The sequence below is a fragment of the Dromiciops gliroides genome, chromosome 2, assembly GCF_019393635.1.
Source record: "Dromiciops gliroides isolate mDroGli1 chromosome 2, mDroGli1.pri, whole genome shotgun sequence".
In the NCBI taxonomy this organism is placed as follows: Eukaryota; Metazoa; Chordata; class Mammalia; order Microbiotheria; family Microbiotheriidae; genus Dromiciops; species Dromiciops gliroides.
The window spans coordinates 394,635,650-394,660,794 of NC_057862.1; the positions used below are offsets into that span (position 1 = coordinate 394,635,650).

At 43.8% G+C, this 25,145-nt stretch overlaps 1 protein-coding gene across 1 annotated transcript in view; it reads left to right on the top strand.

Annotated features, from left to right (window-relative positions):
* COL27A1 (collagen type XXVII alpha 1 chain) overlaps positions 1-25,145 on the top strand; it is a 257,922-nt gene that overhangs the window by 68,080 nt on the left and 164,697 nt on the right. The window contains 5 exon segments of the mRNA XM_043989157.1: positions 3,206-3,250; positions 4,169-4,222; positions 11,295-11,339; positions 15,722-15,775; positions 17,223-17,267. Coding sequence (XP_043845092.1) covers positions 3,206-3,250; positions 4,169-4,222; positions 11,295-11,339; positions 15,722-15,775; positions 17,223-17,267 — 243 coding nt within the window.

Genomic DNA, 25,145 nt, shown 5'->3' on the forward strand with positions numbered 1-25,145 from the left:
GCCTCCTAACTCACGGTGCACTGCTCTTTCCACTGTTAATGATAATAATAACACATATTTATATAGTGTGTTAAGATTTACAAAGCAATCTCCTTACTACGACTCTGGGAGGTTTTTTAGGTATTATTATTTCCATTTTAGGCTGCTGCTTTGGAGCTTTATTTGGAAAGTGAATATAGGCTGTGGCTTGGATCCCACTGCTGTCCTCAAAGCAGTGGCATTCGAGTGGCTGGTTATCCAGGACACTGGTGACAGGTTGGGTGGGCGTCACTGCAGGACACAGCAACTCTGCATCCAAGCACGTCTTGGTGCCAAAGAGAACAGGATGCTGCCTCCTCCTTCTCCATCTTCTCCACCAGCCAACACCCCATCCTTTAGGTCACTGCTTTCTGCTTTTCTTCAGACAGAATGTCTCATTCAGGTCAGAGGGATGAAGGGAACTTATTGACTTGGGCCAAGTTATGAAGAGGCATGTTTTTTTCATGGAGCTCTATTTTGGGGGTGTTTGGAAAATTGAAGCTGGCAAGAAGGGACTCCAGCTGTGGCAGGTCCTGGTTCTTGTCACCACCTCCTACATATACAAAGAGAACCAAGCATTTCCTTCTTTGCTCTGAGACTCATGAGACAAGACATGGATGGAGGAGGGGAAGAAGGGAGGCCCCAGATGGTGGTGTTGAGGAAAGAGATCGTCTAAAGGGTATTTGAGTCCAAACTCTTCAACTTGTACTTGAAGACCCTCTTCTAGCTGATCTCTCTAATTTTATCTCCTATTATTCTTTCACAGGGACTCTCAATTCTAGTCAACTAGTTTCTTTACTCTCCCCCAAACTCAAAGCTTTTGCTTAGACCATTCCCCCATTGGAACATCTGAACTTTCTTCTTTCTGCTTTTCCAAATCCTATCCCTTCATCAGTGCCCAAATCAAGTCCTAACCTCTCTGTGAACCCTCTCCTGACCTCTTCAAGCCATAATTCTCTCTTCCTCCTTGAAACTCTTACATTACTTTCTATAACACTCATTTTGGTTTTTAAACACGTGCTGCATTGGGTTGTGTCCTAATTGTTCCCTCTGTGTCAGTCTTCTCTCCTCAGCTAGCCTATAGGGTCTTCAAGGGTAGTCTCACACCATAATACCTCACCCATTGAAACTCAGTTGTCTGGCATTCTCTTCTATCTGGAACACAACCAAAAATCAGGGAGATTCAGGCTATCAGAAAATAAGACTCAGGAAGGAAGCAGGAAGGGCCTTTGGGCAGCCCAAGTAGATGGTACAACTTCCATGTTTTACAGTTCACATACTTTACTCCCATTATGGTCTTACACTTATTATTTGTTGAAGATGCTTCCACTGACCTTATGTTTATGTGAGCAGAACCAGAGGCTGGTGGCATGTTATTTTCATGATACTGTTCTTTGGCATCTGGAGCTGAGGGCAGAAGAGATAAGAGAGATCAAAGACAGAGTCAAGGGTCAAAAATATCCCACTGGGCAGCAGTGATGGTTCAAATCTAATGAGATGAAATTTAATAGAGATAATACTTGTGTTTAGACAATCAACCATGCAAGTACAGATAGAGGAGGTGTGGCTAGACAGTGGTTCCTCAATGGTAGAAAATGATAGAAATGTGTTGGGTCTTTAGTTGATTTAGACCTCACGATGGTCTAAAAGTACAACATGACAGCAACCCCCTGCCTCCCCTGCCACATCCTACTTCAAAATCCACGATTCTACTTCAAGCTATATGGAGATGCATAGGGTTCTGGATGAGAAAGGCAATTGTTATGGTGTATTTTGGTTTGGTCAGACCACATTTCAAATATTTTCTCCATTTCTGGACTTCACATTTTAGGAAGGACAATGGGAAACTGTAGACCCTGCTATATGAGCATCAGTTAAAAGAATTATAGCACATTTAACCTTGAGAAGAAAGTAATCATTTGGATTATAGATTTAGAACTGGCAGGGACACAAAACCCTTATTTTCAGATGAGGAAACTGAGGCCCAGAGAGATTAAATAATTCACCCAGAGTCACACGTTAAGTCAGCATTTGAGACAGGATTTGAATTCAGATATTCCCAATTCCAAGTGCATTACTCTGCCCTTCTGCACTTCCTTGCTGCTTAGGAGGAACATGGTTTGATGTTCCAAGTATTTGAAGGACTACTAGGTAGAAAAGGGAGTAGATCCATTCTGTTTAACCTCAGAGGACAGAACAGGGATTAATAGATGGGTATTAAAGAAAGCCAGATTTAGGTTCCCTGTAAGGAAAAGTTTGCTAACAGGGCTCTCCAGAAGTAGAGTGACCCTCCTTGGGAGGCAGCAAGGACTCCATCACTGGAGGCCTTCAAGTGAAAGGATGACTGCCTTCAGGAATGTTGATCAGACAGATGCCTTTTCAGCGAGGTCTCACACTAGCTTCCTGCTCACAGTCCTCCCAATTTGGGGGTTTGGTGATGAGACTCAGCATAGTCTTTTGGCTAGAGCACCAAGTGATGAGTGTGGAGACCTGTGCTTTAAGTAAGGTCCTGTCATTGACCAGACATTGTGCAAATTTATAAAATCCTCTTGGCTGCAATTTTGTAAAGTAGGGAGACTATCTCAAGAAGAGGATGGAGGAGATAAGTGGTGGGCTGTGTCTTTGGGGAAGAGAAGGGCCACAAACTCTAAAACCCTTGTGGCATCCTTTCTCCTTTAAAGCACTTTACAAACACAAAGTAATTTACATTCTCAAGACCCAGAGAGCTACCCATGGGGAAGATCTTTGCTTACACTAGTGTCTTGTTTTATTTCTGGTGAAGTTGTGACAACTTAGCACAGTGTATAGACAACTGGTCTGAGAGTCGGGATGACCAGGACTCAAATCTTCCTCTCACAACCACTGGTTGTGTGACCCTGGACAAGTCCCATAACCTCTCAGTACCTCAAGACTGTCAGTTACAGGACAGGTGCCATGTTGAACTGGTATAGGGCATTTCCTATAACCATGGATGCCCAAGTCCAATTTTTTAAAAAAAGTCGGTGATAAGACCATGGGAATAGAAGGGTTAATGTCAACCACAAGGCTGACAAATACCTCTCTGAGTGAGGAGTGATGGCTTCTGGCCCATGTGAATAGTTGGGTTGTTGTATCTGATTTACTCCCCACAAATAAGAGTCCCTTCAAAGCCTTCCCTAACTTGGCCCTGGATGTTTCTCCTTTACAGGGGCTGAAAGGTTATCCTGGACCACCTGGACATCCTGGAGAACAGGTAAGTGAGTGTCCTGGCTCTATGGCTAGCCACAAGGCCTTGAGGAGGCATTCTGACCCAACCCTAGCTGACCACAACCTTACTGGTTTTCTCAGTAGCAGCGACCTGGTTCTTTAGGATCTCCCTTCCTGTCCGTGTCTCCTGATTTATGCCTTTATTGGCATTCATGGGCACAGAGCATCCCCCCTTTCCCCCAGCCTATCCTGCATGGATGGGCCACCAGTGAATCTCCCTCATCCTTTCAGTTCCCTGCCTGCCCCCTCCTCTAGCCCCTGGGCACTGAGGCCCATATCCTCTGGGCCAGCGGGGAAATAAGGAAGCTCTTGCCTTCTTGCTCGTCCCTTCTTTGCACTAAATTTTGCCACGGGTTTCCCCCCCTTCCTCACTAACCACATCTTACTGAAAGAGGCAGTAATTCCCTCATGGAGTGTTTGGATAAGCCTGATGTTTGCAGTAAAATCCATGAATAGCTGGGCTGTTCTGTTCGATGTTAAAGGATATTATACATGCATCCATCTAGTTTGCCAGAATCTTGGCAGCATTGACCCAAGGAAAACAGTTCCATATGCCAGAGAAGGAATGACACCTTTACTTTACTCCCTGTTTTCAGGGCTGGGGGCTTTGTGTGAAGAGCTGGTTGAGCCGGTTTCCCTGGTACATGATGGGGAGCCGGTGGTGGGGGGAGGGTTGAAAAGGGTAGTAGAAAAGGGTTTTCCCTTCCTCTTTTTTCATCTCCCTTCCTCTGACATTGTCCTTTTGCCATCCCTTTGTCCATTGTAACTGAGATGCTTCCCTTCCCCCACTGGTTCTCCGCCCCCAAACCCAATACCTTAGAGTGCCCTGGGCTTAGCTTGAGTGGTCCCTCCTCTCCTGTCCCCAACTCTAGAGGAACACACTCTCCTCTCCATTCCTTTACAGGGGGAGCCAGGACCAGAAGGGAGTCCGGGAGCCAAAGGTTATCCTGGCAGGCAGGTGCAGTAAATGGCTTCTCCGAGGCTCTCAAGGAGCTGGGTTTCTGCCAGAAGGGAGGGTGGGGGTGGGGAATAGTGCTGATGGGGGGTGGACTGACATGGGCAAATGGCATTGAGATGCTGGTCACTGGTGGGGGCCTTGGGTCACAATCACAGGATCTGCTGATTGAGAGTTCTTGGAGCTAGTACTGAGTGAAAGGAGGTGATTGCCCATGGGGGGTTCCATTCAGATTGCCCGAAGGCCAATGTTGAATAGAAAACAGAATGATGAATTGAGTTTTCCCATGGCAGAAGAATATATCATGGCCATGAACAGTCTGTTCTAGCAATGGGAATTCTTCTACCTTAGATACAAATAACCGCTAAATTGTACTAGATTCTCCCCAGATTGGCTCCATATCCAGAATCAGTTCCTCAGAAGATAGTTGGGTATTTATTTATACATCAAACATTCTGTATCTTGGAAATTTTTGCCAGGTCAATGAAAAGAGAAGCAGTAGCCTGGTGATCATGAAGATCTGGGCCTATTAGGTTCCCCCTTGTCAGGGGCACTGTCTCTGCTCCCTTGTTCTAGTCTAGGTCAGCTTGCATTCCTTGAGGGGAAGCCTTTGTCTGCTCACTGAGAGCCTTGGGGCCTCCCTCTGCTTCTCTGGCCATGTCCTACCTTCCCAGGGCTCTTTGGACAGCTCCCTCCAGGGAGCCATTTTCTGGACTCCTTGGGTCTCATGCTTTTCTTTTTGGAATCCAAAGGTTAATTCAGAAGGTAAGGGCAGTGTTCAGATGCTGCCTAGCAGGAACTTGTGACTAAGAAAAATCCTGGATACACCCTCAGGGAATGATCCCTTGGGATCCCAGTCTTGATAAGTACAGATAGGCCAAACCTTTATAATGTGTACTTAACTGGCAGAGATCTAATCTAAGTCCCCAAAGACTTATTTGACTTAGAATCCCCACCAATCCTTTTGGGGGTCCCAGGGGATTAAAAACATTTCAGCTCTATTCATCTAGGTCCCTCCCTAATAGCTACAACATCAATGTCAGAGTTGAAAGGGACCCTTGAACATAGGTATCAGAAACAGAGAATCCTAGATTTAAGGGACCATTTAGTTCAATTCATACCTGAAATAGGATCCCCACTACAACACACCTGACAAGTGGTCATCCAACCCCTGCTCAAAGAACCCCAGTAAAGGAGAAAGCATTCTCCCAAAAGCAGGTCATTCCCCTTTTGGACCGTTCTGATTATTGGGAAGTTTCTTCTTGACAGTAAGAATACATTTACCTCTCACAACTTTCATCCATGATTTCTGGTCCTTCTCTTTGGGGCCAAATTGAACAAGTTTAATCCTTCCCCCATAGAACAGATCTTCAGAGACTTGAAAACAATTATAATTCTATTTTTTCCCCCTCTCCCAGCTTCTCCAAGTTGGCTTTTCTCTCACCCAAATAACCTTACTTCTTTCAATCAATGCATATGAGACAAGGACTCAAGACCTTTCAACATTTAGATTATCCTTTCTAGGGTAATTAAGCTTTCTAGCTTATCAATGCCCTTTCTAAATTAGATGGGCTCTAACCCAGGTAGACAAAAGCAGGACTATCACCTCTTTATTCCTGGAAACCATGCCTTTCTTAAGAATGCTTTGGCTCTTTGGGATTGCTGTATTATACTATTAACTCATATTGTACTTGTGGTCCACTAAAACCCCTAGTTTTTTTCCAGGGAGACTGCTTTTTGAACATTTTTTTCCCTCTCTTGTCCTTGTGAAGTCAATTTTTTGGACCTAGATATAAGACTTGACATTTATCAAAGTTACGTTTAATCTTCTTAGATTCAGCCCCATGTTTTATTCTGTCAAAAAAATCTCCTTAGATCCTAGTATGTTACTTATTCCTTTAAATATCATTTTACTTTTAAAGTTATTAAACTTAACTTTTTAAAAATTAAATTTTATTTATAATAAATAAAAATTCATTTTCTCTCCCTCCTTCCTCCCCCTCTTCCCATTGAGAAAGGAGAAAAAACCCGTTACAAACATATAGAGCCAACAAATCAAATTCCCACATTGTCCTTGTGGGAAAATAGCAACCTACACTTTGAGTCCATCACTTCTCTTTCAGGAGGTGGGTAGCATGCTTCATCAAGAGCCCTCTGGAATTGTGGTTGGTTATTGGGCTCATCTGAGTTCCTGAGCCCTTCAAAGTCGTTTGTCTTGACTACTGTTGTGATTGCATAAATTATTCTCCTGGCTCTGCTCATTTCACTCTACATCAGTTCATATAAGTCTTCCCAGATTTCTCCAAAACCATCCCTTTCATCATTTCTTATGGCATAATCCCATCACATTGATATACCATAACTTGCTCAATCATTCCCTACTTGATGAACCCATCAAGTTTCTGGTAGCCCCTCCATTTTTTATTCTTTACCAAGATAAAAAGAGCTTGACGTTTATCCATGTCATCAACGAAAATGGTAAAGAACACAGGGCCAAGCATAGATCCTGGAACCATTCCGCTGGAAACCTCTTGCCAAACTGACATTAATAACTATTCTTTGAGTCCAACTATTCAACCACTTCCAAATCCATTTCACTGGACTACTGTCCAGCTCACATCGATTCATATTTTCCACAAGAATAGTATGAAATACCTAATCAAATATCTTTTTAGAACCCAAGTCAACTATATCAGCAAAAGGCTTCTGATCTATCAGTTTAGGATGCTTGTCCAAAAATGAAACAAGATAAGTCTGGCATTACCTGCTCTTGATGAAGTCTTAGTGGCTCTTTGTAATCACTGCTTTCTTTCCTAAATGTGACTAGCTATTTCTTTAATAATCATTTCAAGAATTTTTCCAGGAATTGAAATCAACCTCAGAGGCCTCTATTTTGCAGACTTTATGCTTGTCTATTTTTTGAAAATTGGTACAAAATTTGCCCTTTCCCACTCCTCTTCCATTCTCCATAATTGCTAAAATGTTACTTACTAGTAACATTTACTTACTTACTATGGCTCAGCAACCATATCTGCCATTTTTCTTTATACCCTCATATGTCATTTCATCTGGGTTTGAATTCATTCAGGGCAGCTAGGTGCTCTATTTCTATTTATTTATGTGCACTTTCAACTCCCTTCAATTAGCCAATTTTTTCCTCTGTCTTTTACCTTGTTCTTTGGCAGAGAAAACCAAAGCAAAATGAGAACTGAGCAACATAGCTTCCTCTCTATTGTCTGTTGTCATCATCCCATCCACCCCAAGTTCCTATTCCTTTTGTTGCTCTTCCCACTGAAGCTAGCAGGAACCTTAGCACCCAAAACTCAGAGTATCAGACTGGGAGAGACCTTAGGGACTGGAGTCTGGCTTTACCTTTCATTTATACTGTGCATATCATTGTTTGGTTGTCACCCCACCCCCAGCCCCTATTAGAATGTGAGTTCCTGGAGAGGAAGACTATGTTTTTGCCTTTCTTTGAATACCCAGAACTTAGCACAGTGCCCAACACAAAGTAAGTGTTTAATAAATACTTGCTGATGGACTGCCTGACTGAATGACCGTAGTGTAGCTCAACGGTTCTTAATTTATTTTGTCTCATAGACCCCTTCTCAGAATAATGTTTTTAAATGAAACATACCAAATACTTTTATTAAAAAATAGTAAATGAAACATGCCAAAATGCATAGGATTGTAAAGGAAAGTAATTATTTTGAAATAGTTAACAAGATATTTTAAAGAAAAACCAAGCCCATGGACCCCATGTTAAGAATTCTTATATAAGATTGCTTGCTGTCTTGAGGAGGGGGTAGGAGGGGAAGGAGAGAGGGAAAAAAATTGGAAACTAGAAATCTTATGAAGACAAATCTTGAAAACTATCTCTACATGTAACTGGAAAGTAATAAAATACTTTTATGGAAAAGAAAAGAATTCTTGGTAGTCTGCCCCTTTAACAGTTGGGCCCAGAGTTAAGGCCTAAAGATGAAAAGTGACATAACCAAGGTTATACAATGAGTCAATGGCAGGATTGGATCAGAACCCAGGTTTCCTTACTCCCAGCTTTCCGTAGCCAATCCAGCGGTCTTCCTTAAGTCATTTATAACCTTCCCTTCCACCTAAGTCCTCTCTAAGGATTAAGAGGACCCAAAATATTGGACAGTTTCTTCCCTTGTAAAATAAAGGTGGAAGGGTACAAAAGGAGAGATGGTGTTACATGACAAATCATGATACCTCCTGATAAAAAGGGTACAGGTTGAGACATCTATTTTTTAGATGTGGCTGATGTGGGAAGTTTATTTGCTTGATGATCCATATTTGTCAAAAGTCTTTTTCTTTCTTTTTCTTTCTTTCTCTCTTGCTTCTTTCCTTCCTTCCTTCCTTCCTTCCTTTATTTCTTACTATCTCTATCTTTCTCTTTTTCTCCTTCCCTCCCTTCCCTTCCTTTCTTCCTTTCCTTCCTTGTCAATGAAAGGGAAGCCAGAGGGATAGAAAATAGATTTTTGTTCGTTGAAAAAAAATAAATTCCAAAAATAAATAAGGAAGAGGGTTCAACTAGATGATCTCTGAGATCCCTTTCATTAGCATAGACCCCTAGGTCTGATTTAACAGAAAAATATGAGATCCTTCACAGAGAACCAGGCTCCTGCTGTTTCTCTTATCAAAGCAAAGCCAAATGCTTTGAAGAAAGGAATCAGAGAGATCCCAGATGCAAAAAGCTCCTTCGGGAGTTCATGCCTGAAATACTACATTGTCCCACGTGTTTTTTATCCCTAAGACCAACTTCTGGATCTCCTCTTATGGGAGGAGTTTGTAAGCAGAGCTGAGCTACAAGCTGGCAATGACTTCAGAACTTGAGTTGAGTGGGTTCATGGAAAGACTCAAGGTTTGCTTCTGTTTAGACTGGGGCTTATGGAGGAGTGGGGATCTAGCCTTCCTCCTGGTTATTCGGCTCCTCCCCATTTCTGAAGGGTTGAAATCATCCCAAGACATGCCTCCGGCCTTACCCTTCCCTTTTTCGAGCCCTGTCTTCTCTTTCTTTTACTCCTACCCCCTTCTTGTCTGCACTTCCCGTGCAGTACATTCACAATGGTTTTGATCAGGGTTATAGTCAAGAGTATGTTAGGGTGAAAGACATCATAGGGAGTGTTGTGCAAGCTCCTCATTTTATAGATGGGGAAAGTAAGGCCCAAAGAGGAGAAATGATATGTCCAAGGTCATATAGTACAATGACTTTGGATTCAGAGAACTTGGGATCAAAGTCTACCTCTGGCACATATTATCCGTGAGTCAAACCAAGTTACCCAATTTCCCTGGGTCTTGGTTTCTTCATCTATAAAGAGAGGGGGAGGGAGTTGGACTAGATGGCTTTTGGGGTTCCCCTAGGACAGAACATGATTCAGGTGGGAAAGGAGGACCATTTAATTATACCTTTCATCTTGTATTCCTTACCCTTCTCTTTCCATCTTCCCCATATTTGGACCAATATGGTTACTGGGTAGCCTTGCCAAGAATCAGGTATAATACTCATAAAAACTAACATTTCTTTAGAAGAAAATTATTGATATCTGTTGTTTTTACATCACTTTTATTTCTGAATATGTCCCTCCCCTCCTATAAACCCCCAGGGCTATCCATTGAAATGAAGACAGACAGGAAGGAAGGAAGGAGGGAAGGAAGGAAGGAAGGAAGGAGGGAAGGAAGGAAGGAGGGAAGGAAGGAAGGAGGGAGGGAAGGAAGGCAGGCAGGCAGGCAGGCGGGCAGGAAGGAAGGAAGGAAGGAAGGAAGGAAGGAAGGAAGGAAGGAAGGAAGGAAGGAAGGAAGGAAGGAAGGAAGAGAAATTCAGCAAAACTACCCCAAAGGTCAACTCAATTGTACAGTATAGGCAATGTTCCTTCCAAATCCATAGTCTCTCACTTCTGCTCTAAAGGGAAGAGCTATATTTTCTCATCTCTTTTTTGGGAACAAGCTTGGTCATTATAGTTGCACAGCATTCAGTGTTTATTTGTTTGGGCTCTTTCCATTTGAATCAAACAACTCATGCTTCTGTGGTGCCTCATTTAGGATTTACAGAGAGTACAGGTTTTATTGGTGTGGAGATTAAAACTTGGCCATTGGCTCAGCTAGTGAGGGTCAGTGCTGGGATTCAAACTCAGGTCTTCTTGGGATTATAAATTTAGATCTAGAATGGCTCTTAAAGACTACCAAGTACAACTCTCATTTTACAGAGTAGGAAACTGAGGCAGAGTCACACAACTAGTAAGTTTCTGAAGCAGGATTTTAACCTAGGTCCTCCTAACTTTACATCCAGTTTTCTAACCATCCCATCCTACTATCTCTCTTTGGACACTCTTTCCATGACACTATGCTGTCTCTCATGAGTAGGAAAAGTTCGTGAGTTTCCCAGGGTCAAGCCACTGATGATTTTTTAATCTATTCCCTTTTCAAGGATGATTTGAGGCTCTAAGAAAAGTATTTCTCAGCCTAGAGCTTCCCTCTTCTCCCTCAGATGACTCTGGTTAGTCACGAGTCCACTTAATTGTGAGTGTGGGCATATTGTGGTGTGCTGGATGTGTGGTGGTATCTTCCATGGCTCAGCTCTGACAGCCAGTCATGATTCATCTTCCTTTGGCTGCTTCACATTTCTCTCTTGTGTCCAGCTTGGGTCTCTGGCCTTTGGGCCCCTGATCAGAGGGAATCACAATAACTCACTTTAGGCAGCCCTCAAGATTTCATGAAGCCTCTTCCTTACTATGAGCATAGTTGTCATTTTACAGTCAAGGCTCCAAGAAGTTAGGTGACTTTCCCTGGTTCAACACAGCTAACAATCAACCAACAAATATTCTTTGAAGCACCTACTATGTGCAAAGCACTGGACTAGGCACTAGGAGTATCTAGACAAAGAATGAAATAACCCCTCATCTAGTAATGGTCAGAGCCAAGAATCAAACTCAGATTTTCTGGCTCCGGGATGTCTTTTCACTCCTGGTTCATGCACAGAATATAAATTTGACAGTGACTATTTGGGGCTACTTAAGGCTTCTTCACACTTGTCTTTCCTTCTCTGGTTCTTATGTTTCAGGGATTACCTGGGCCAATAGGTGAACCTGGTCCCAAAGGCAGTCGGGTAAGTGCATCTTGGCAGCATCCTATCATACTCTGATGATCAAAGGGCAGAGGTGTGTGCTTGCTACTGAGGACTCAGAGAGGGTCCTATAAATGGATGTTGCTCTCAACCCTCCCATGTGGCAGGGCAACCTCTGACTCTGGTTTCAGCAATCCCCGAACACCTTCAGCTCTTATGTTTCTCACTTGGTCCCGGGGCAAGGAGACTCTAGGAGGGTAGGAAGAAGGGCGGGACATGAATTGAACTCTGGCTTTCCAGAAAGCCTCTCTCTTGAGCCAAGCACAGTGAGCCAGAAAGATCCAAGGCTGTTCTTTCTAATGGATTCATCTGTGGCACAGAGAGAATCCAGCTGAGGCCAGGGAGCTGGAGCCAGTTGCAAGTGATCTTGCCGCCCTGTGGTCTTCCCTCCACCCCTTTCCCCAACCCTGCTCCCCACACTCCCTCCCCTGCTGGGGTAAGCAAGCGGAACAGCCAGCATGACTCATATGAACAGGGTGTTGTGGCAGTTCTAATTGCCTGTAATTGGTGGCTGCAGCATCCCCCTAGCTCCTGGTGAATGTCCACAGCCTGAAAGAAGTACTCAGGGTCCTGGGAGTTTCCTATGCAGTACATGTTCAGACAGTGGCTAGAGGCCAGGTGTGGTAGCCAAAGGTCCATCCATTTTCTTCTTCCCTTTAAGGGGTCCCTTTGTAAGCTACTCCCATTCTAGAGGAGGGAGTCATCCTGTGGGAAACGATAGCGATCCCTGCAAAACAAAGCACTAAGTGGGTGAAAGTATGAATCAGTAGGAGTAGGAAATGTGACTCCATCAGTGGCCACCATGAGAACCCATACTCCTCTTCTTCCCTGCCTTGGAACCACATGTGCTGCCCACCATCAACTTCAATGCCCCTTCATTCTCAGGGCCCTAGTAGCTCCTTCTGCAGACTATTCCCACCCAACCTGGATCCTTCACACCTGATCCTATGTAGCCCCAAACCCAGGTTCTGATGCTTATTCCACTATTGAGTTGCCACTAACATGATCATGGGAAAACCCTGTACTTCTTTGTTTATCTGTAAAATGGGATTTTTATCATCACCCTGCCTATCTTCCAGAGTTGCCTCTAGAATCACATGAGATAATAGACGCAAAATCACATCATAGGCTGAATGGGGCTATGCCAATATAAAAGGTGGTTATTATCATTAGGAGTTGGCACAAGTGAAGGCATGCTTGGGAAGAGGTCAAAGGTGAGGGCTATCTCTATGGGTTCTTGGGCCAAGTTAAAAAGTCTCGTGGTATCTCCCACAAGAGGCTGGAGACAACCCCATTTCTGCCTCATTGGCTCTGTCTTTCAGTGGCCAATGAACCCTTGGCTGGGCTTGGCCTTTTAAGTAAATTCTTAAATATTTTCCATATGGTCACCCTGACTCCTCTTGCCCACCACATAAGGGTGGGGATGTGCCTGGCAACATTGGGCACTTAGTCATATGTGCCCCCAAAGAGTGAAGTCAGCTTGTTCCTGATGAGCCCTTCCCCCAAAGCAAGGCCTCAAAGCTGTGCCATTATGACAAATGAGATTTTACCCCACAGGGCGGCTTCTGTACACCCTCAAGTACGAGGGTAAGAAGAGTCCCCTACTGGGTCCCCTGGGCCAGCTGTTAAGTATTCGTGTGCTGTTTATTGGTAGAGTAGGATACACTTATTGGATGGGTCTTTAGGCTGTTTTACCAGGATGTAAGTATATGCACACTTGAGGACAGTCTGCCCTAGTTGGTCCCTGAGTTTTGCTTACTGGAGGAAGACAGGAGACTCCAAAGCAGACCTCTCAATAGTGTTCCTTCCTGAAGCATTGATCTTGCTGGAGCTCTCCAGTCCCAGAAGAGAAATTCTTTTCTGTCCAAACCCCCGGAAGACATGCTCTTGGGATGGGGCTGAGGGGGATGATAAGCCAGGGAAATTTTGAATTGATTTATGCTCTTCGTGTGGACAACATCTTGATGCCACATGCGCATTGGAAACTGAACCTCTGCTCCCTTTCCTCTGAGCTTTGCTGAGAGGGTTCTCATGATGGGGCTCTGGGTTCCCTCCAGTAGTGGCTCAAAGCCCAGAGGGATGACCCCTGTGATACATTGCTGATTGCAGCCACCAGTCATGAAAAACCCTTCTCTCCCCACTCCTTCCCTTCTGTGGCCCGGGAAGTGTAACTAGCCAGCTCCCATCTCCTTCCTAGTGCTCAGCATGAATCCATCTTAGTCCCCTGTGGTTTGCCTGCCCACGGGATCACTGCTGGGGTGATTAGAAAAGGGGCCTAGGTGCTAAGGAATCTCTCTCTCCAAAGTCATGTGACTCACTGCAGAGCCAGTTGTGTGGGTGGTCTGGGCATGGAGTGCCAAGGGCATTTGCCAAAAAATGAGAACATTGCTCTCCTTTTGTGACAAGGTAGATGGGCAGGATAGACTGGGGTATAGGAAAAGGCTTGCTTGTCTGAGGACATTTCCTGAGTGTTGGAGCTAGACTTTATAAAGTCCAGAGTCTTTCCTATTAATTCTTTGGGGGTTTTTGTTTTTATTTTTTGTTGTTGTTTTTTTTTGTGGGGCAATGAGGGTTAAGTGACTTTCCCAGGGTCACATCTAGTAAGTGTCAAGTGTCTGAGGCTAGATTTGAACTCAGGTCCTCCTGAATCCAGGGCTGGTGCTTTATCTACTCTGCCACCTAGCTGCCCCCCAGAATCTTTCCTGATAGAGAAGGGGGCAGTCCTAAATCTCCTTACCCAATACCTGTGAGATATAACACATCTTAGCCAACCCCCAAATCTATATTTATTCCTAGGGGACAGGAACCTCATTCAGCTTCAGGGTCCTGATACAGCCTACCTTCCATCCCAGTCCTTGCTCTTGTCTTGTATCTCTAGAGCCTAGCATCACACCTGGATTGGAGGAAGCACTTAGAGGTGCTTGTTGATTGGCTAATTTTAAAAATAGTTTGAACACATATTTGCTACCAACATAGCAGCTCAGAGAAGGGGCAGCCTGAGTGGAAGAAGCTGGATTCTCAGTGTGTGTGTGTGTGTGTGTGTGTGTGTGTGTGTGTGTGTTTTGGGGTGGGAGGTAGAGTTTCTGTAAGGATCTTCTGGAAGTCGTTTCTGTAAGCATCTCTAGAGAAGGAAGGCCAGGGGTACCTGGAAGAAGTTTGTCAAAAGCAAAGGGTCACGTGGGAAGTGTCTCAGGACCATAAACAAATAGGGGTCGGGGGTAGATGGCTCGAGCTGGGATGACTTCATTTAAAAAACATGTACTAAAGCTTCTGCTGTGTGCTGAATCTGTGGTGGATACAGAGTTATTAAAGATGATCCTTTTAGGTCATTTAGTCCATCCCATTCATTCTACAGATTATGAAACTGATGACCAATGAGGCTCAGTGACTTGCCCAAGGTCACTCGGGTGGGATTTCTCAACCCACATCCTCTGATTCCTATTCCAATGTTCTTTCTACTGTGCCACACAATAATATTGCTATGACAATGACTAATTTAAAACAAGACAAGGGGCATAACAAGGCACAGTAGGATTAAATGCCCAGTGAACGATACCATGAGTCTGCGGGAAGGAGAGATCATAGTGGATTGGAGTAGACAGGAGGCTTTGTAAAAGAATTGGGACTTAAGCCGGGCCATGGAGGATGAGTAGACACCTGACAAAGCAAGATGAGGTGGGAGGATATTCTAGGCAGGCAGTATAGGAGGGATGTTTTGGGAGAGGCCCAGGTTAGTTTGGGAGAGGCCCAGGTCAGTTTGGGAGGATAATTGGAGAAACTCAAAAACCCTGAGTTAATTGGGCCTGGAATATGATGATTTGGTGAGGTGGGATGGGGAATTGTATTGGAGGAGGGAAGGGAAAGGAGAAACTAAGGAGGTTGGAGAAAAAGGGCATTCAAGAAATGGCCAAAGGTCAAAAGCATCACAGTAGAAATTCTTAAGAGGAGGCAGGTCAAAGAGAGGCAGAGGCCTCTAGAGAAGGAACTGCTTGTTCGTTGGCCCTGGGGTACCGCCGGCATATCCCCTCTCATCTAACCCCGAAGCAGGCTTCCTTTCCTTTAGGTCCCAGGAGCAGCCAGCAAGGGCACAACAGCCTCTTGCCCCTTCCCACCCTGCCCCCACATGAAGAAGGAGCCTCCCCTACCTGCCCCCCGATCCCTGGTGTGAGGGTATGTGCCCTTGGACTACATCGTGGAAGCCAGCACCATGCAGTCCATGGGCATATACACTTGCCTCAAGGTTTATGTCAACGTGGAGCACCCAGGACCAACGCTGGAGGAGGAGGAAGGCAGCCAAGATGGGATGGGGATAGGCCAGCCTCCTGAGGATGACCCATTTGATCTTTTGTTTGCTCTGTCCATAGGGGTATATTGGTCTCCCAGGGCTCTTTGGCCTGCCAGGACTTGATGGAGAAAGGGTGAGTATCCTTCCGGGCATCCTAATATCCCATCCTAACATCTTCTCTTCAGTCTAAATGCCCAGGGCCGGATTTGAACTCAGGTACTCCTGAATCCAGGGCCAGTGCTTTATCCACTGCACCACCTAGCTGCCCCTATGGTTTGTTCTTAATGAACAGTGGGAAAGGCGGTAGAGGCTGCTTTCCTTTTGGTCCTGCTCCCAACCAACCAGGACCAAAATCTACATCAGTAGAGCCCAGGAATATTAGAAGTGGAAGCAACCTCAGGACACAAGCTATTAACAATAATAAGAGCTAGCATTTATATAGCACCTACTATGTACTGGGCTCTGTTATAAGTGCTTTATAAATATTCTCATTTGATTCTCACAACAACCTTGGAAGGAAGGTGCTATTATTATCCTCATTTTATAGTCGAGGAAACTGAGGCAGACAGAGGTAAAGTGACTTGCTTAGGTTCATACAGCTGGTTAAGGGTCTGAGGCTGTATTTAAACTTGGGTCCATAGGGGCAGCTAGGTGGTGCAGTAGATAGAGCATCAGCCCTGGATTCAGGAGGACCTGAGTTCAAATCTAGCCTCAGACACGTAATACTTACTAGCTGTGTGACCCTGGGCAAGTCACTTAACCCCAATTGCCTCACCAAAAACAAAAAAACCAAAAAAAACCCAAACAAACAAAAAATACTTGGGTCCGTCTTGATTCTAGGCTCAACACTCTATCCACTGTACCACCTAGCTGTCTCTAACCACTTAATATCTATTAGGAGGTATGTATATAGGTAGGTAAGTATGGAGGTATAGAGGTGTTTGTATGTGTGTATATGTATATGTAGTATATTGTTACATGCACATACACTTGTATATACATGATCACAGTATAAATATATACACATATATAGATATGCACACATATACACACATGTGTATATATATATATATGTATGTATGTGTGTGTGTGTGTGTGTGTACACACAGATATATATGGATGGATGGACATAGAAGATCTGAACAGAAAGGGACCATAGAATATAGACTATCAGGACACAGAATGTCAGAGCCAGAAAGTGATCTTTTAGACTAAGTGCAAGCCTTTTAATTTACATGGTGGGAAACTGAGGCTCAAAGGGATGAAGTGAATTGCCCAAATGACAAGATCCAAGACTACAATTGCTATCTCTTCTTAGTCTTCTAGGCTGTGTTATGTCTGTTTCACACACTTACCCCAAAAGGATTCTTTCAAGTCTACTTTTGATCAGGACCAGGGGCTTACACTAGGCACAAGGTCTGCTGGGCATCATTCTAGCCCCCACTTGCCTGGTCCCACAGAAACCTGGGTGCACAGGGAAAGTGAGAGCCTCTTGGCTGTGTTTTTTGAGCTTCAGATATCTCTTGTTCCTTTTCAGTGATTCCTATCCTGACATTAATCTTGCTTTTTTTTTTCCACAGGGGCCTCCTGGAGTTCACGGCAAGAGGGGCAAGATGGGTAGGCCGGTAAAGTTTTTCCTTGTCTATTATGCAGATTTTGTTGAACGAAACCACACTATACCACAGTCTAGTTGCTTTTGCCTGACTTGGCAAGGTCGAATTTGGGGGGATTTCCCATGATTCCCTTTGGAGAATTTTGATTTTTGGTCTACTTTGGCTATTTTCCTAGCCTCCTTGTGTGTATCAGGGGATGGAGGGGAAGGGATAAAATAGGGGAGGGGCGCTGTCTCTGTGTAGGTGTAGATACATGTGTGCGTCTCTCTTTTCCTAAGTCTGTGGTTTTTTCTACATGTCTGTCTATGTTTGTTTTTCCTGATATACCATGCTATGTCTTCTGTAAATTCTATGTGATTGCCTTTTTCATGGTCTGCCAGTCCTCCTCCCTGGGAAGGAGGGGAAAAGGCAAAGACTTGACAAGGCATGTGCTAGTCGGGAAACTACATTGGGTGCCACATCAGAAAGTACCTCTAACTAGCTCACTGAGTCAGGGACTCAGTCTGGCCCAACAAGCATTAATCACCTGCTATGTTCAAGACACTATGCTACGCACTTAGGGATACAAGAAAAGAAAATGAAAAGCAGGTTCTATTCTAATGGGGGATAAATATGTAAGCAGAAAGTTAAAAAAAAGAAAAAAGTAAAAAAAAAGCAGAAAGTAAGTACAAGATAAAGGATATAGAAGACAAAGAGTATCAGGAAAGGGCTTTTCATGTAAGATAATATCAGAGCTGAGCCCTGAAGGGAACTAATCAATCTATCAATCAACATTTATTAAGCACCTACTACATAACCAAACTCCTAAATTCTGGAGATACAAAAAGAAGCAATGGACAGTCCTTGGCCTTGAGGGGCTTACAATCTAATGGGGGAAGACAACGTGTAAACAAATATATACAAAGCAATCTGTATACAGGATACAGGTGATTAATAGAAAATAATTGAAAGAGGGAAACCACTTTAATTAAGAGGGGTTAGAGGGGGGGCAGCTAGGTAGTACAGTGGATAAAACACCAGCCCTGGATTCAGGAGTACCTGAGTTCAAATCTGGCCTCAGACACTTGACACTTACTAGCTGTGTGACCCTGGGCAAGTCACTTAACCCTCATTGCCCCACTGAAAGAAAGAAAGAAAAAGAAAGAAAGAAAGAAAGAAAGAAAGAAAGAAAGAAAGAAAGAAAGAAAGAAAGAAAGAAAGAAAGAGAAAGCAAGAAAGCAAGAGGGGTTAGAGAAGGCATCCTGTAGAGAAGATGGGATCTTAGTTGGAACTCAGAGGAAACCAGGGAGGTTGGTAGTCAAAGCAGAGGAGGGAGAGTGTTCTAGGTGTGGGGAACAGCCAGAGAAAACGCCCAGAGCTGAGAGATGGAATTGTGTGTGTGTGTGTGTGTGTGTGTGTGTGAAATGGCCTGGAGGTCACTGTCACTGGATTGAGGAATACGTGTTTGGGAATAAAGTATAAGAAGATTGGAAAGGTAGGAGGAGAATAGGTTAGGAAAGACTTTGAATGCCAAACAGAGCACTTCCTATTTGCTCCTTCAGGTAATAGAAAGCCACCGGAGGGAGGGGCTTTTAAGAGGGGAAAGGGAGGAGAGAATTCATTCTGGGCATGAAGGATGGTCCATGAAAAGACTTGTAGGTGGGGAATGGAACATAGAGTTCAGGGAACAGCAAATAAGCCAATCTTATTGGAATATAGGGTGTATGAAGGGAAGTAAAATGAAATGTCTGGTAAGGTTGACTGGGAGCCACATGTGAAGGGCTTTAAATGCCACATTAAGGAGTCAGTGTTTTATCTTTTTTTTTTTTTAAATGTATAAGGTATTTTATTTTTTCCGTTACATGTAAAGATAGTTCTCAACTTTTGTTTATACAAGCTTTACAATTTCAGATTTTTCTCCCCCCTCCCCTAGAGTGTTTTATCTTAGATGCAATAGGGAACCATTGAAACTTCTGCCATAGTCTGGTAGGAGAAACTCATTCATTTCTCCTTGATTTGGTTCTGTAAACTTGGGCAGGGGGATAGAGTGAGAAGGCTGGGGTTTGTTCTACTGTAGGGAACTGAGCAGGGACCGGACATTCTTAGTTCTGCTTTTGGTGATGGTAATAGAAAGAGGTGCTTCTTAAAATTATAGAATATAATTAATTAATATAATTGAGCTGGGGGGAGTTTAAGAGATCATCTAGCCCAATCTTGTCATTTTCCATATGGGAAAACTGAGGCCCAGAGAAAGGAAGTGACTGCCTAAGATCATGTAAGTGTTTAATGATAAAGCTGGGGTCAGCACCCAGATCTCCTGATCTTCAAGTACAAAATGGTGTGGGGATGTTGTCCTTGCCTTCAAAGAGTTTACTTAAAATCTAGGCGTTTGGTGGCCCTGTGATCCCATTTCTTTGCAAGGATGAATTGGAAGGGGAAAATAGTACTTATGGAAGCCTCTCATCTCCTACATGATTGTCTGGGTAACTGGAAAACCTCCTTTTTCTGTCTCTGGGCTTGTGTGTCCTTGGGCCAAATGACTTCCCTGCTCAGGGAAATGAACTAGATGAACTTTGAGGTCCTTGTCAGCTCTGACATTCTATGAATAACTAACCAGATTCCAGTAAACAAGGAAGCTTCAGCTAGATATGTTGTTTCTGCTTGGAGTTTCTCAGCGAGTTTTAAGGGGTGTATTCTCACACTCAGGATATGGCCTTCTCAATACATTCCAGCTGTTCCTCTCTTTCTCTTATCACTGTCTGGGATATTTTTCCCAGCCATGATTTACATTTGCTGCTGGGATCTCTCCCTGGAATGTGAAAAGAGTCAGGGCCTTGTGCATCCTTCCTTTCCCTTACCTTTAACATCCCCTCCTCCCAGAAGCAGGAACATTCCAGACTGGTGGTCCTCTGGGATTAGATGGCCAACTGTTCTGTCTAGTACCCCATTTCACATAAAGAGCCTTGACTTTCCCGTTGTTATAGATTCCAAGATACAGGACTCTGACTTGAAAATGTTGGATGGGAGAGCGAAGAAAGTTCCTCTAAACCAGCAGAACACAGGTTTTGTCCGTTTCTTCCACAACCCGCCATGGATTATCTTGCATACTCTTTGGGAAATAGTTGCTCCACTTTGAGAACCACCGAGCTAGAAGGCTATTCTTAGTCAACCAGCCAATAAACATTGATCAAACACCTATAATGTGTTAGGCACTGAGCTAAGCTCTGGATATTGAAAAAAAGGCAAAAGACTGTCATGGACTTCACAGTCTAATGAGAGATATCATGCAAAACTCATGTACAAACAAGCCATGCACAGAATAAATTGGAAAAAATCAATAAGGGTAAGGCAATTGATTCATCTATTAATAAACTTTTATTTAAAAATATGGAGAGCTCTATATCTTTCTATATCTATGGGACTCCATGACTTTCCAGATTGTTTAATTCCTCCAATCCATCCCAATCCTCAGCTTTGCATTTAACAAACACTTACGAAGTGTCGCTACTCACTGCTTTATACTGTGATGAGAGCTGGATTTGAATTCTGGTTGAGTAGAGGGAGGGCTTTTGAGAAGGCCTCAACTCTGTTGGTAAGGGAGAGGCAGTGTGAGACACCAGCGAGATCCTGGGACTGAGAGGCAAGAGATAGGGGCAGTAGGCCCAGCTGTGCAGCTGCTCACTTGTCATGAGACATTGGGCAAGTCACTCAACCGCTCTGGATTTCAGCTTCTTCAGCTGTAAAATGAGAGAATCAATCCATTTGATCTCTGAGGTCTCATTCAGTTCTAAGCTTCTCTGAGTCTGTGTCTCCGGGAGAGATTGATTGCTATTGGCAGGGCTCTGGTGCTCCCCCCCTCCCCCAGCACTGACCACAGTTCTTCTGCAGGCAGAGAACAAGCCCAGAGCAGATCCTGGAATGGACCTGTGTTTTCCACATTTGACCACAGTTATGCCTGCCTGACTTCTATGGAAGCGCTGACGCTGGAGTTCTGGGGAATGGAGAGGAAGGGAGGGGAGACGTGAGGCTTTTCCATGTAGGATATTGTATGTTTCAATCCTATGGACACGGGGTGGGGAAGTTCCTCTTCCTGGATGGGAGGAAGTGGTTTCCCTACTCCAGGAACTGTCAGTTTTATTGGTTTTTCCCTCTCCATCCCTTGGTCCATTCTAGTCCCCACCCCTCTATCTTCCCCTTTCCCCCTCAAAACTAAAGTCTCTACTTTCCTCTTATAATGGAAAGAAATCTCCAAGTTTGACATGAGACCGGAGAAAGCCATGCTATTGATGATAATTAGCATATATAACATAGTAAGAAGTAGGGAAATGTTTATTGTTGTGAAAGGCTGCCAGTATAGTATTCCTACTATTGGATTGTGAGCCTAGAAAATAGGGATGTAGCCCTACCCCTTTAACCTTGCTTTGGAACCTAGGGCACAATGTTTGTTGTAGTCACTTTCCTTAGCTGGGTTTTAGTTTTCTTATTGATGGGATGGGAGGATTGGATGAAATGGTCTTGCAATATCCTGCCAGCTCTGTTAGTTCCAGGGTCCCTTTTGGCTCTGACATCCTACGTTCCAACATATTAAGGTCCAGCTCTGAGATTCTGGGAAAGGCAGAGTGTTGGAGTGGAGAGAGGAATAGTCCTGGAGTCACATCCCATCACTGATATTGTATGACCTTGGACAAGACACCTTTCTATGCCCTAGGTTCCTCATCTAGAGAATGAAGGGTTGGATTTAATGGTCTTTTTAATCCTACAATTCTGTGATGATGATTTGTTTGCAGTAAGAGTCAAAGGAAAGGGAGCAAGGTTCTTTTGGTGGAGGGGAGGGAATGGGATGGGATTGGAAGATTCTGGACTGGTGTACCTGGATGGATGAGTTCTCTTCCTAGCATCATTAGTTGCTTCATTTCTTTCTGTCTCATGGCTCCAGGTCTCTTTTTTCATTCATCTAGAGCTGTAGCTGACCCTACAAGGGCCATAGAAAGTACAGAGCTTAAGTAACTGGCCAAATAATTCTGGCTGATAAGACTTTGTGAATGAGCAAGAGGGTTTGGGGACTGAATCAGACCATCTGGGTGTCCTTGGCATAGAGCTAACCAGAAAGTCAGTGTGAGCCCAGCCCTACTCTTGCCTTCGAAGCAATTGGATGGCTGTCAGGTGTACAGGGTCCAGCAATTGTGTATTGGGGGGAGGGTCCAAACTGGCTGCAGAAAGAAAGGCACCCACCCACCCACCCCACTGTCAGCATCCCTGTGATGTATCTGGCATAGGAATACCCCTTATCTAAACTGCCTAGGGTCATGAATCACCATTAAGGACTGTGAAAATAAACTTTATTGTTCCCTAGAAAAATCAGCTTTAATAGCCAGCAAATCTATTTTGTCTGTCTCTGACATGATTTAATGTTTTTCATATGATTTCATATCTGTAGATTCCAAAATGAGGTGATCCGAATGGCCCTTTGGTGTAACTTTGCCAGGCTTCTTACATCCTCTGTGAAATTCAGGTCCTTCAGTATCTGAAGGATAATTCAAGTCCACAGCATCTGAAGGCAGAAGGAGCTTTGTGAGGTTAAGTCCATCCCCCTGTAGCAAGGCAGCCATGAGGGTCAAAAACCCAAACCTTGTGGTAGAGTGTGAAGACAGTGGGGAATAGAGGAAGAAGGGCTATCATTTAAGAGAAAATGATTTTTCTTCTTAAATTTTGAGTTTTGCAACTTTTAATCACTTTATTAGTGAGTAGAATAGCATGGGGGCTAGGGGTTAGTTAAGTTCCCTTCTGACAGGGTTGGCAATTAATTTTTTTTTTCTAGGAACATTCTTATTGATGAATAACCTCCCACCTCCAGCCTTCTGCATACTTGTACTGATCAGTCTTTTCTACGTTTGGGGTGTTTGTTTCATTTAAAAGGCATATGCATCAAACAAGTTAGTTTACCATGAGTACAGTTTATCATCCTTCCCATGAAGATCATGCCATAATTTCCTGGAAGCCAGGAGCCTGTAAGATGTTAGGATAACCAAGGTTATATAGAGAGAATAATTGCTTCCCACTTGTCCCCTGTATGGAACAGTTCTAGGATTTGGATCACATAACCATAGAGTGTCAGCTCTGGAAAGAACCTTAGACTATAGAATACAAGGATTCCAGAGCTTGGCCTTAGAACACAGTGTGAGAGCCAGAAAGGGCCTTACAGCAAAGAATGTCAGAGCTAGAGGGAAGCTTGTAACTCAGAATATTAAAACTGGAAGGAATCCTATATCATAGAACTTTACAGCTACAAGGGACTTTCAAAGATTATCTCGTCTAACTGCTTGATTTTGCATATTTTCCTCATATGAAGTCCAAGGAAATGAATTAACTTGTCCACAAGGTCATCCAGTAGTTAGTGGCAGACCAAGAGTTAGAATAGATGAGATAGCTGCAACCTTATAAGGGTGAGAGGCTTTCTGAGGGTCACACGGCTAATAAGTCATAGGGCTGAAAACAGGACCTGGGTTTCCTACATACTAGGGCACTGCTCTTTCCATAATATTAATCAGCACTATAAAGTGGCTACAGGGAATAATGGATTATTTTTAGTTTTTAGTTTTTGTTTTTGGGGTTTTTTTGGCGGGGCAATGGGGGTTAAGTGACTTGCCCAGGGTCACACAGCTAGTAAGTGTCAAGTGTCTGAGGCTGGATTTGAACTCAGGTCCTCCTGAATCCAGGGCCAGCGCTTTAACCACTGCGCCATCTAGCTGCCCCAGGGGAATAATGGATTAATGTCTCACCCAATCAGGGCACTGTATTTACATTTTAGCAGGGCCTTTTGGAGATAGCATCTAACCCAAAGGAGCAACTTTGGCAGGGGTTTCAGGCCAGTAGAAGATATCTGAGGGCAGGTAGGTATTCTGAAATCACACCCCATCCCATAAGGTAGTCCTTGCTTCTCAGACACCTGGGGAGAGGGGCCAAGTGACTGTCTGGGAGCAATGTGACTCCGGCCTAAGTGCTAAAAAGTTTTCTCTCTGTCCCCCAATTAACAAGGCTTATCAGTCTGACCTCTTCAAAAACTAAGGGGAAAATGAAATTCTTGTTCCCCTAGACTATGTCAGGCACCCAAAGGAAGAGCCAGTCTCCCCATGATTGTTTCTTCTGTAGAAAAAAAAAGAAAGAAATGTGTTATGGTTTTTTAATGAGGAATCCAGGTTTGTGGTTTTTTTAAAAACTTGGCTTGGGGGCCTGGCAAGATTCCAGAAATTGCTTCTCTGTCTTTGTAGCTTTGCAGATGGGAAGAGGCAGGGGACTTCATGAGGCCCAACATCCCTTTATCCTACTGAGCGAGCAAATGTCCAGTTGGTATTCTTTGGATCTTGTTTGTTAGTTCTAGTTTTTTAGTAGCAAAATTGTCCCAAGCCATGGAAAATGAGATTCCTGGGAAGAGTCTACCATGGGGCCTGGCGGACATAAAACTGAGAGTTTGTTCTAAGCACTCACATGTTCCACCATAGCTTTAGCTTGTGCAGGCTAAGCAAGGACCGGACTTAGCTGGTTATTTATAGTATGAAGTCAGGAAATCTGGATTTTAGTCCTGGCTCGTCTACTTATCTAGACTTTGAGTCACCTTGCATTTCTCTGGGTCTCCTTTGCCTCATTTGTAAAATGTTACTACTGGGTTAGCTCTCGTGTCTCTTCCTGCACTGACATGCTGTGGTCTGACAGTCTCTATGTTGTTCTATTCCTTCCAGCTCTAACATCCTCTCATTCTATAAATAAGATTTCTTTTTGAAGTCACATTTTCCTAATGAGTACAAAGTACTGGTCCTGGAGCTGATTTCCTCTTTTGGTCTCTGGGAGTTACGGTAATGCTCTTTTGTTCCCTTGTAAAAACACACACGTTTTCACTGATAGGTAAGCCCTTTG